The sequence below is a fragment of the Poecilia mexicana genome, unplaced genomic scaffold (assembly GCF_051168715.1).
Source record: "Poecilia mexicana isolate PSO_F unplaced genomic scaffold, ASM5116871v1 scaffold_2, whole genome shotgun sequence".
NCBI lineage: Eukaryota > Metazoa > Chordata > Actinopteri > Cyprinodontiformes > Poeciliidae > Poecilia > Poecilia mexicana.
The window spans coordinates 5,723,356-5,734,412 of record NW_028263371.1 but is presented as its reverse complement, the minus strand read 5'-3'; the positions used below and the strand labels follow the sequence as shown (position 1 = coordinate 5,734,412).

The window sequence follows — 11,057 nt, the reverse complement described above, 5'->3', positions numbered from 1 at the left end:
TGCAGTACACAGATGAGTCCAATGACAGCAGCGACCAGTCTGTACAGATTCACTGCTGTGTGGAGGAAAAAACACTTGTAAACACAAACATTTCTCATCTTGAAGGAAGAAAATTACACATCTTGAAAGTTTACTAATCAACCAAAATCACTTTTGACTCAACCTCACCTTTATACCCACGTAACACACTTCCAAATATGAAGGGTGTGTATTGTGACTGAATTAAATATATATATATATTTTTTTTTCAAAAGCGCTGTCTCTATATCTTCTACAACTGCTTTTGTATTTATTGTTTCCATAATAAAGTACAGAAAAAGAGATATAAACATATTACATGACTTCGTTAAAAGTCTTTCATTTACCATTTGGCACCTCTGGTAAATGCCAGTGACTGATGACCATTTATTCCCATCGTTGAGGATGGACGGTCCATCTGAGTGCTTTAACCAGTTGATTGCTCTTGCCTAAATATCATTTTCAAAATAAATTATATATATATATATATATATATATATATATATATATATATATATATATATATATATATATATATATATATATATATAATATATAAATAACCTGGAAAATAAAAGTTTAAGTTCAGCATGAAATGAGAAAAGTCGTAATCACCGTGTGTTGCAGGAGTGACTTTGTCCTTACAGGAGCTGCTCCTGAACGCACCATTCCTGGCTGCAGCAGAGCCGATGCTCTTCTGCAGCGAAGACATTTCATGTTCTTCATCGCTTAAAAAGGACTCCATGTTTTAGGAGCCGCGCTCTGATAAAACCACAGCAAGGTGTTAACCTCAAATGGTTCTGGTCTGTGGCAGCATCGTCCCTTTTTCTGGTCACTTTTCACCAACGTTGCTTAAACTCATCATTGCTGACCAAGCTGGAAGATGGAAGGTCTTCCTCATTTTCCTCCTTCGTTATCTACACGCCCTGTAATATCAAAACTAAAATATTCTCTCCGTTTAACCCCAAAAGAATGAAGCACAGCTTTTAAAAATGATTTCACATCCACTGGCATTTAGTAATAAATGAAACTTAAAGCTATTTTACTCCACATCATGTGGTTTATTTGTCCCTGAACTCCTGACGACCTGCTGAGGCAGAAACGTGTAGCTGATCTTATTTAACCTTAATGTGACAGCTGATGAAAGGTCACATGATCAGAATAACGCTTTATTCAGAATTAAAATATGCTGATCATTGATCCTATCATGGAACCAACATTTTAAAAATAATTCAAACAGTAAAATATTAGCAATACAAACCATGTTGTCAGTTTTGGGGTTTACAAAAATCATCTGTTGGAATTTATTGTTAGAATAAATTGATTATCACAATGAACTTTTATTCTTGGAAATCAATGATTTTTACACATTTCTCCCAACATTAATAATTAAAGACAACTCACTGCAGGGAGTCTGGAAACAAAATTTTAATGTTTTTATAAGAGAAATTAGAATAATTTAAAATCAGACTCAGCGGGTCAAACTTTGATCAAACACCAAAGATTTGAAATCGCTCATAAAAATAAAAATCAGCACATCTCCAGTATCACCTTCACAGCATCTCATCCAAACAAAGCAGACAAATGTGCAAATATTATCAACCTCTGTGAGTTTTAATAAGTGTGTTTTTTATGTTTTTCTTCTTTTTTTTATGTGATATGAATCCCAGATACTAGACTAGCTTCAATTCACAGATCCAGTGGAGGGAATGGGTGCACTGTTCGTCGTTCCAGCTGTTCACCGAATTGAAAGACTTTATGTTCCCACAGTTCTCCTGTGTTTGACCATTTGGCTCACCAGATGACCAGTAGCTAAAAAAGAAGAAGAAGAAAAAAACTTCACTCAATAATACAGACCTTAGCAGAACTGTGAAAAATTAATGTTTATGTAGTAATGAAACAAATTTACGCTGTGTTAACTTGACTCCCGTCTACCCATTTCCATATTCCGTCTGTTTCTTGATCAGTCAGTCCAATCCACATGTACTTCTGAAACTTGTTTCCAAAAACCTTGGAAAATAAATATTAACTACATTAAAACAGCAAGCGGCTTTGCTTGGAATAGTGGAAAACAAAATTATTCACACTCCTGGCAGATTCTTGTATTTCAGTTCTTAGTGCTCAATCAGTGGTGAAAAAAGCAAAGTTCATAGGAAAGTTTGATTTCCGTCACCTTAATCTCTTGCTCCGTCTCCAGTTTCTCCATTGTTGTGAAGTTAATTAACATTAATTGAAGTCAGAAGAAACATGTGGATCAGGCTGAAATATTACATTCAACCTAAATCTGCCAGGCGTATGGATGAGGATCATAAAGAGAAGTAAACACACACCTGTTTGCTTCTGCTGTTGATGACCATCAAGTCTGCACCTTTTGACTGACAGTACTTCCTGCTCTCTTCCCAGGTCTTCTTTCCAGAAGAAACGTAGTATGCACTGCCTTCAAAAAGCTCCCATCCTGGTTTATCTTGAAGGATAAAGAGACAATCTTAAATTCCAGATAGTTAAGGGCTCAAAGGACAAAAGAGAAAACCAAAATGTTTAAGTAAGCTAAAGATTGGCAGAAGTATGAATATGAAGCAGACCAGACAGGAAACATCTATGTTCATATTAAAGCATGAACATCAGGGGCTCATTTACATAGAACAGCACGTACTTTAGTTCCCCCAAACTGTATCTCACAATGAAAAAAAAAACCCCAAAACAAAACAAGAAGATATGATTTACAGCAATTACATGACGACTATGATAAAAAGTGTGAAAAAATTAACAATATAACCGCTGAAAATGTGTTATTTGCACATGAGTAATTGTATATTTTATTAGATATTAAGACATGGTGACTGCATGAAGATAATCATGTGTTCCTGCCATGAATGTAGGCAATGTTAACACTAAACACTGGCAGTGGGAATGTCCAGACCACTAAGAATATCAGCTTTGCAAAACATTTGTGGTGGTGTGAGCATTGCACTGGGGAGCTCCGAGTTTCACACGATTTTCATACACAATGATTAATTCATTACAAACGTCAAATTAAACGTCTCAATTCTTCGTAATCCAAAAGATTACATAGGTCAAAGTATAATCTGTTTTCACACCTTATCAGTCCGGTAGATGCGGTTGGATTGGGGATCAAAATTGCAGCATTTGTCACATTTTCAGCTGCTGCGGTTCTCTGTCACACTGCACCATGTCAATCTAAGCAAAGCACTTGAAAAACCTGTTCCCCTCCTCGCCTGTGGTGGCGCTGCACCAAGTGCCACTGAAGGAAACAACGCAAAAAAATCTCAGAAGAAGACGTGACCCCAGCTTCCTTCTTCAAAAAATGTAAACTAAAATGGAGTAGTGTCAGGTTAAAACACCACAAGCCATTTCTCCCGCTAGCGCTAGACATGCGCTTGCTTCTCTTTTGGTCTCATTTACCCAGAATGCCCTGCGCTATAGTTTGCTTCCTGCTTTTGGAGCGGTACACTTGGCATCAACATATGCATCCAAACCGCGCCACAGTTCACTTCACCCGAAACGAGACCTAGGTTTGTAGACGGATCAGAGTTCGCTTTTTGGTTCTAAAAAAGCTAAAAATTGACGACTTGACAAAGAAGCTATATGTAAAGTTTCAGTGCAAGTATGCAAGCAGATTATTGTTGAAACAGGATCTGTAACTCGTTATATTTGTGTTTCTTAATTCCTGTGCAAATTGTACATGCTGTGATGAAATCAGCTTTATACCCACTTATAGTGTTGATCTTTGCCTTCATCTCATCTCTTTCCTGACTGATTGTTCTGGACGTGTCCTCAATACCTGAAACACAATGTATTCATTACATTGCAATATATATAATAATCACCTAAAATGAAGAGATTGGTTCTGATACTCACGCGATTTTGTTTGCCTCAAAAAGTCTCTTTCTGCAGTCAGGGAATTGTGTTTGGAGGCTGTAGTTTACAAGAAAAGGTTATCAGGTGTTAAAGTGAGTTATTACCATTGTTTTGATGGACATTTCAAATGCAGATGCGTTTTTAAAGACCTTTGACTTTATATGTCACCCACAGTGACGATCTGGTGCATTTTCAGGTTTTTTTTTTTTTTCTTGATGTCTTTGAACTTTTCGTTTCTCAGGCTGAGTTGAACTTAACACATTTGGAAAACAAGAGCTGGGCGGACCAGATTGAGTTTATCATGTTTTAGTCACACAGGGTAAAAAAACCTGAAAGATACGGGCGACTCACTTTTGGACAAATGTCCTAAGGTTAGAAGGACAGAACCTGAATCTCTTCTTGTTGATTCAAGACATTTTTCCAGGCCATAAATATAAAAATCTGCCAGTGGAATTAGTGTTTTTGTTTATCATTATTAAGAAGACATGAACTTAAAACCAGTTCCAAAATCTTTGTGAAAAGTTGTTTGGAAGTTAGTCTTCCTTCAAGTGTACTGAGATATTTGCATTAGAAACTACATAAAAATATTGAAAAGATTTTGTGGTTTGTACCAGTGATGAATATAAGTGAACAACACGCTTTACATTACTTGCTTTCTGGCCATCAAAAGGACTTCTGATAGTTGGAACTTTATTTTTATACCAACCCAAATCATTCAACGTCCTGTTGAGTTCATCATTGTCTTCTCTCAACATGTTACTATGGGCTTCAATATCTGAAACACAGTTATGGTCGTCTTTACAAAAGCAGGCAGGTGTCACTAGAACAACATAATTTAAGTTATAAGGAAATTTTGCTACAAGAAGAAATTCCCTCAGGAGCAAAAGAAGGAGCATGCATATATTTTCTTGATGGAGAAGGAAAGAAGTAATATAATTACACATAAAAACTTATATTTTATTGATTACACTTACCAGAGTTAATCTTCTTTAGATCATTTCTCTCCTTAGTCATGGAGGCAAGCTGTGAAACTGTAATTTCAAGAGGAAAGATAATAAAAAAAAAAGAAATGACATTTCTGAAACGATAGATCAGTTTTTGTGATTTTACAGTTAATTGTTTTATTTCTTGACTGAAAATAGACACTAATTAAAAAGTCCTCCAATACTTACTAAACACATTCAGCTCCCTCATCAGGTCGTCTCTCTCTCCTGTCACGTTTTTGTGATCGGACTGAATATCTGACAGAGAATACAGAGAACTGGAGCTTGATACGTGGAAGAAATTATTCATTGCACAAACTAGTGCTTTATTACAGCAAGTTGTTCTCTGACTGGTAATAGAAACTTGTGTTTTCCTCTCCGAATCATAGTGAGTGTGATGAATATCATACTTACTTTGAATGGTGTGGATCAGTTTCTGACTCTCTTCAGTCAGATTTTTCAGACTGGCTTCCAAGCCTGCAGAGACGCATCCACAATATCAAAAACAATTCGCTACACCACACTGCCTTCAAGCTAAATGCTTCATCAACATAGTTTAATAAACATAAAAACATGAAATCATTTCTTGTGAATTTATTTTTTTCATCTTGAACTCTTAATTTGGAAAAAATCAATAAATGCAGAAAAACTAAAAGAAAACAGAATCCCACCTGATATCATATAGTTTGTCATAAATTGAGGATTAATGAATTAATGTTTTAGCTCAAACAGTGAAACATTGTTCCTCTTTCCGCTGCATATAAAAGCGTCATCGAACGGACTGATAATTCATATTTCTTGCTGTTCCTATCAGACTTTTTAGAGTCTTTGCTGAATAAATATTTCATGATACGATAAATGACTCTTAATTACAGTCAACAATGTGTCGAGGAACTTACCAGAGTTTAACTTCTTCAACTCGTTTCTCTCATTAGTCAGGGAACTAAGATGTGAAGCTGTTATTTGACAGAAACAATTGCATCACATTACTGCCATTGCGTGACACACAAACACACACAACATGTGTACAAAGACGTCACATCAGTTGAGTTTCTTCATTTATATGCAAGGCTGATGGTGTTAAAGTACCATGTTACCACTTGTTTGATTGCTTCTCATTTTGTTTTCTTATAATTACCTACCAAGGTTGTTGAGATCTTTCGTCAGCTTGTCTCTCTCTGCAGTCAAATTTTTATTGATGACTTCAGTGTCTGAAAATAAAACCGTTGTAATTATTTTGAACATTTGGTATTGATAAACTAGACACAGGCTTGCTAATGTGACTCCTAGTAAATGTTTTTATTTTCAGTTTTTATTATTTGTGATTAAAATAGAGAACAACTTACCATTGATGGTTCTGGTCAGGTTTTCTCCCATGTTGATCAGGATTTTCAGAGTTGTCTCGATACCTGCATTGAAGTTTAACAAGTTTACCGATTTTAGCCTCATTTTATCATGTCACACTATGAAACTTACAGAAACATTTAACGATAAGCTCGAGTTTGAGGTTAACTGTTTTGAAACAAACTGGTTTTAATAAATAAAAAGCAGTAAGCATCGACGAAAACTGATTATTTTGGGAATTGCTTTGTTGATCACTTTCTGCTACACAGTTAAAGTGTAGCATCCAACATGTTTCATTTTTGAAAAATATTACTGACTGTTTTCCAAATGAAACAAGATCTAATGAATTTACCCAATCCAGCCGCATTCAAACTGCTGTGAAGGGACTAGAGACTGTGACGCAGCCTGGATCCCATATGTCTTAATCAGCACACAATCAATGCAGTATTTCATCAGCACACTTACGGAGATTAATATCCTTCAACTCGTCTCTCTCCTCAGTCAGGAAGCTGAACTCTAAAGCTGTGAGGAGAAAAGTTAGTCACACCACTGGCAGTGATTGCAGCACATCGACAAATCATTGAAAAAACGTTTCACAATCCTACACATTCAGATAAAACATTATTTCTTGAGCTGTACAGTGTGTTTACTCTTGTTAAAACCTGCAATGTATGTGAATAAAATAATACTCCTGTTGAAGATCAGGACGTTTTCTGTGTTTTAATTACTTACTGATGTTTTTAAGTTCTTTCCTCAGCTCATCCCTCTGTTCAGACACATGTTTGTTACTGGCCTCAGTCTCTGGAAAAATAAAAATGTTTCCATTATCACAGTAATAACAATAGTGACAATTGATATTTTATTTTGCATTCACAAACCAGTCTCTTGGTTTTCTGCCATAATAGCGATCGTTTTCTGAAATGTTTCCTCTTTGTGTAGGTTTAATATGTATTTGAGCAGCACTGACAAGCTTACCGCTGATGGTTCTGCGCAGCCTTTCCGTCTCTGCAGTCAGATCTCTCAGATTGGACTGGAAACCTAAATGACAATTTTCAACAATCTACCGGACTTCAATATTAAATATAATATAATTGTTTGCTATCACACAGTTTTGCCCAGTAATCATACTTACCAAGGTTGGTCTTCTTTAGTCCATCTCTCTCCTTAGTCAGAGAAATACGTTGTGAATCTATAAAAGCAATGACACGTTTTCGGTAAATTGTTTTATTTTTCTCTAACTGTTGTGAATAACATCTCATATTTTATGTAGAACATTATGAAGCGCATAATGAAATCTTTACTTTTTCACCTTTAAGAAAGTCTACAACTTCAGATCTGGAACTTTCACAAGCTTCACTCCAAGACTATTACAAAAAGTCAACATTTTCTTTTTATATTTTATGTTTTCTACATCAAGATTTGTTATTTTTATGCAGCCAGAATGAGTTAATTAAGTGAGTTAACTTCTTCAGCGTTCGTGTTCGCTGTAGATACGAGACATTTTCGTATTTTTACGTCAGTTGGATTTCTGTAATTGACCCCTTTGTTAGGACAACTTTAGCTGTATAATTAAATATGGCCCTGTTTTCTCTTTGTATGTATATCTAAATATACTGTAATAATGTAATTTATTATTAATGTTTAATGTAGTTGGGATATTATGCTTTGTGTAGTTTCATAATCATGCTTACCAACGTCATCTAGGTTCCTCTTCAGCTGCTCTTTTTCTGCTGTCAGTTTTTTATTACTGGCATCGAGGCCTAAGACAAAAAGAACAACAGCTCCAATTATACCAATAACTGTATATTTTTTTGTTTTTCATACCAACCAGACATTTTTTTTCCTTTTGTAAAGAATATTTGTCAATATTCTCTATGTGATTGACAAACTCAAACAAACTAAAACCTTTGGACAAAGATTTACTGTGGTCCACCCAAAAACATAAATTCACTTTAAAAGCAGCAAACAGACAACTCAGAGAAAACTTCATATAAGGGATGCACAATATTATCGGCATTGTATCAGTATTAGCCGATAATTAATATCAAACATCGGCCATTTAGTCTAAATAATTCAAAAATATAAAAGGCGTTGTTTTGATGTGACAATGATGCCTGCAGCACATCATAAGAAACTGACGTGCTTTTCACTTGTTGTTTGTGAACAGGTTGAGTGTAGTTTAGTGAAGATTTACAAATTTGCCCATTTTCAGTGTCTTCATCGTCTTAGAGAGAGCAGATGAATAAATGTCAAGAATAAATTTGACATCAAACATAATGCAAGTTGAAAGTGTTTCATCATTTCAGCCTCCTTTCCAGCATTTGGTAGCAGGCTGAATTGATAAAGATATTGCAGTATTTTAATTTCACAGTATAGGAAATATCGGTATCGATTATCGGCCAAACGAGTTTTATCGGATGTTGACCAAAAATCTGACATGGTGCGTCTCTACTTCATATTGCCTGGACCCCTGCATTCAGACGTTCACTGTCAGCATCATTCGTTCATCATGCTCACCAGAGTTGAGTGTCTTCAGTTCATTTTTCTCCTTCTCCAGCAGACTCATATTTCTGGAAGCTGCTGCTCGGCAAAGAAAAGTAGTATTATGTTTTCCACACCACCAGAATGCATGCATTTGATATCATTTAATGTCTGAAAATGAATCTTTGCAGAAAACTTTGGGAGATTTCAAAAGCCACTAAACACTACAGAGTGAAAAACCTTTTACATATTAAGACTATTGTGTAACTCTTGTTGTAATAGCCTGTTTCGCAAATGTAAATGTCACAAGAGCCACTTCCATGTAACAGAACTGAGTGAGACAAACATGGCATAGAGATGAGGCTTCATGGGAAGAGCATTTTATTTCTCCCTCAGGCTGAAATACATCGTAGATGTTCTTCAGGATTCAATAAATGTTCTTTAATGAATTAAATACAAACAAATGTTTTGTATTGACATCAACTGTGTTTTGAATGAGGCAAAAAAACAAAACACTTCTGCAATTTGCCAGCACACAACATCCTAAAACAGAATTTCAAAATCAGGATGTAAATCATCAAGGTTTACTTACAAAGAGAAAGAGAAATGATGAGACTTAGCTGCAGCAGACACAAAAGTCCAAAGGTGGCTGCAGCCAACTTGTACCGCTGAAATTCTGTGAAAACACCTGTGGATGGTTTAAATCGCCAAGAGGTAAACATCAGAGGTAAACATTGCAAATTCGTCGACTGGGAAGGATTTCACCAACAAGTCTCAGCACAAAAACAAAGAACAAAAAGCAAAACAGGTATTCATTTAGGATAAAATTTCAAAAGTTTTAATAGATGAACTCGAGGCTTTTGAAAATTACCACTCAAAAGATTAGACTTAAGATTTTTTACAATATAGGTTTATTTGTGACGCAGGTTTTGTGCACAAGTGAAAACTGACAGACATTTTCACTGGGTCAGCCAGACTTTTATATTTTTCCAATCTATTTAAAAACAGACAAAATATATGTTTTAAAGATATGCTTCTTTAGTTTCACATTATTGTTCAATTTAAAGTAAGAGCAGCCGTAAATATGCCGCTATGTTTTAAACCGACCTCGCAAATTATCTTTGAGCAAACATTTTGTTCTCTCTTACCCGAAGAGGCTTTGCTGTGATTATCTGAGCAGCTCTCCGGTCCGTCGTTGCTGGCATAAAGAGTATCGCTGAATTTCTCGTATGCCACAGAACATCCATACTGCTCTTTGTGGAAAACCATCTCTGTTTTTGCTAAATAGCAAGGCCTCAATCTATAAGTCTCTGCCAAAGACCCCCGTTCGGTCCTGAATGTGTCTATGACAAGCAGAGATGCTGAAGCAATCTTTGTGTAAAATTTTCTTCCTCATTCGTTGGAAGTGCCACTTTCCCAGCATCACAGCTTTGCAAAAAAAAAAAAAAAAAAAAATCAGGATCTTGCACATTTTTGCTGGATTTGCAATATGTGTATGGTCTGTGTGTCAACTGAAAACCACACATAGGCGTAGTAGTAAGTCATTTTAAGCTAAGACAGACTGTATTGGTCTCTCAGACTGCAGTTTTTATTTAATTTAAAGACCCACGACCCAACTTTACCCCAGTTTAATTGTATATTTGGCTCTAAACCTAATAACTGCTCATGCCAGCCTTGGTTTCAATATCCTCAGTCGAGCATTTGAGTTAACCAGCAATAAAACTTCTGTATTCTTTTCTAGGAATTTCATCCACCCCCGTTTTGCAGAGTTGCTTTAATGTGGCAACACTGCAGGGTTTTTGGTCAGCTCAAAGCTTCTCGATTGGATTAATATCCAGACTTTGATTAGACCACTACGGTACCTTGAATTTCTTTCCATCCAGAGGTTGATTTAGTTGCGTGTTTTGAGTCATAACTCAGGTGTGCTTGATGATGATGATGTTCTCCTTCAGGACGTTCAAGAGGAGAACAGAATTCATTCTTTTCTGCCAAATGTGAGTTAATGTTTTCTGTTCTTGTTTTCCGTCAGTGGAATGCTCCCACTGATGCCGTTTTTGTTCAGTCTCTTTATTTTGTCGTTGAAAAGAATTGACTTTGTTTCATACCAATTCCTGAGTTACACTAGATCAGCACATGGCATGTTTTTGACATCATTTAGCCAATATCATATTGTCTGATGTTATGTATTTAGATAAAACGCAAGAACCGCAAGACACGACTAATCAAAAACTCAGACGAGTCGGCTTTGCAAGACGCAGCAGAATCACTCGCTCTTCCTCTTTTAACTGCAAACTGGTTGAGTCATTCAAAACTGTTGAAATACATTCACTGGAGTTGCACAGTTACTGTTAA

The 11,057-nt window shown here is 35.9% G+C and overlaps 1 protein-coding gene across 2 annotated transcripts; it reads right to left on the bottom strand.

The window, feature by feature from the left end:
* Positions 1-1,431: 1,431 nt before the first annotated feature.
* Positions 1,432-10,363, bottom strand: LOC106903374 (uncharacterized). 2 transcript variants are annotated; one of them, XM_014967113.2, is made up of 20 exons: positions 9,854-10,363; positions 9,298-9,393; positions 8,742-8,804; positions 7,916-7,984; positions 7,357-7,413; positions 7,200-7,262; positions 6,957-7,025; positions 6,690-6,746; positions 6,227-6,289; positions 6,023-6,091; positions 5,780-5,836; positions 5,295-5,357; positions 5,070-5,138; positions 4,872-4,928; positions 4,604-4,672; positions 3,898-3,954; positions 3,752-3,820; positions 2,349-2,482; positions 1,928-2,028; positions 1,432-1,830 (listed from the first exon to the last, which is right to left on the bottom strand). In XM_014967113.2, the coding sequence occupies exons 1-20, from the start codon at positions 9,972-9,974 to the stop codon at positions 1,692-1,694; spliced, it is 1,542 nt and encodes a 513-aa protein (XP_014822599.2). In that variant the 5' UTR covers positions 9,975-10,363; the 3' UTR covers positions 1,432-1,691. The 2 variants fall into 2 exon arrangements, with proteins under 2 accessions (XP_014822599.2, XP_014822600.2); XM_014967114.2 differs by having other exon boundaries at positions 9,298-9,381; positions 9,854-10,357.
* Positions 10,364-11,057: the final 694 nt, after the last annotated feature.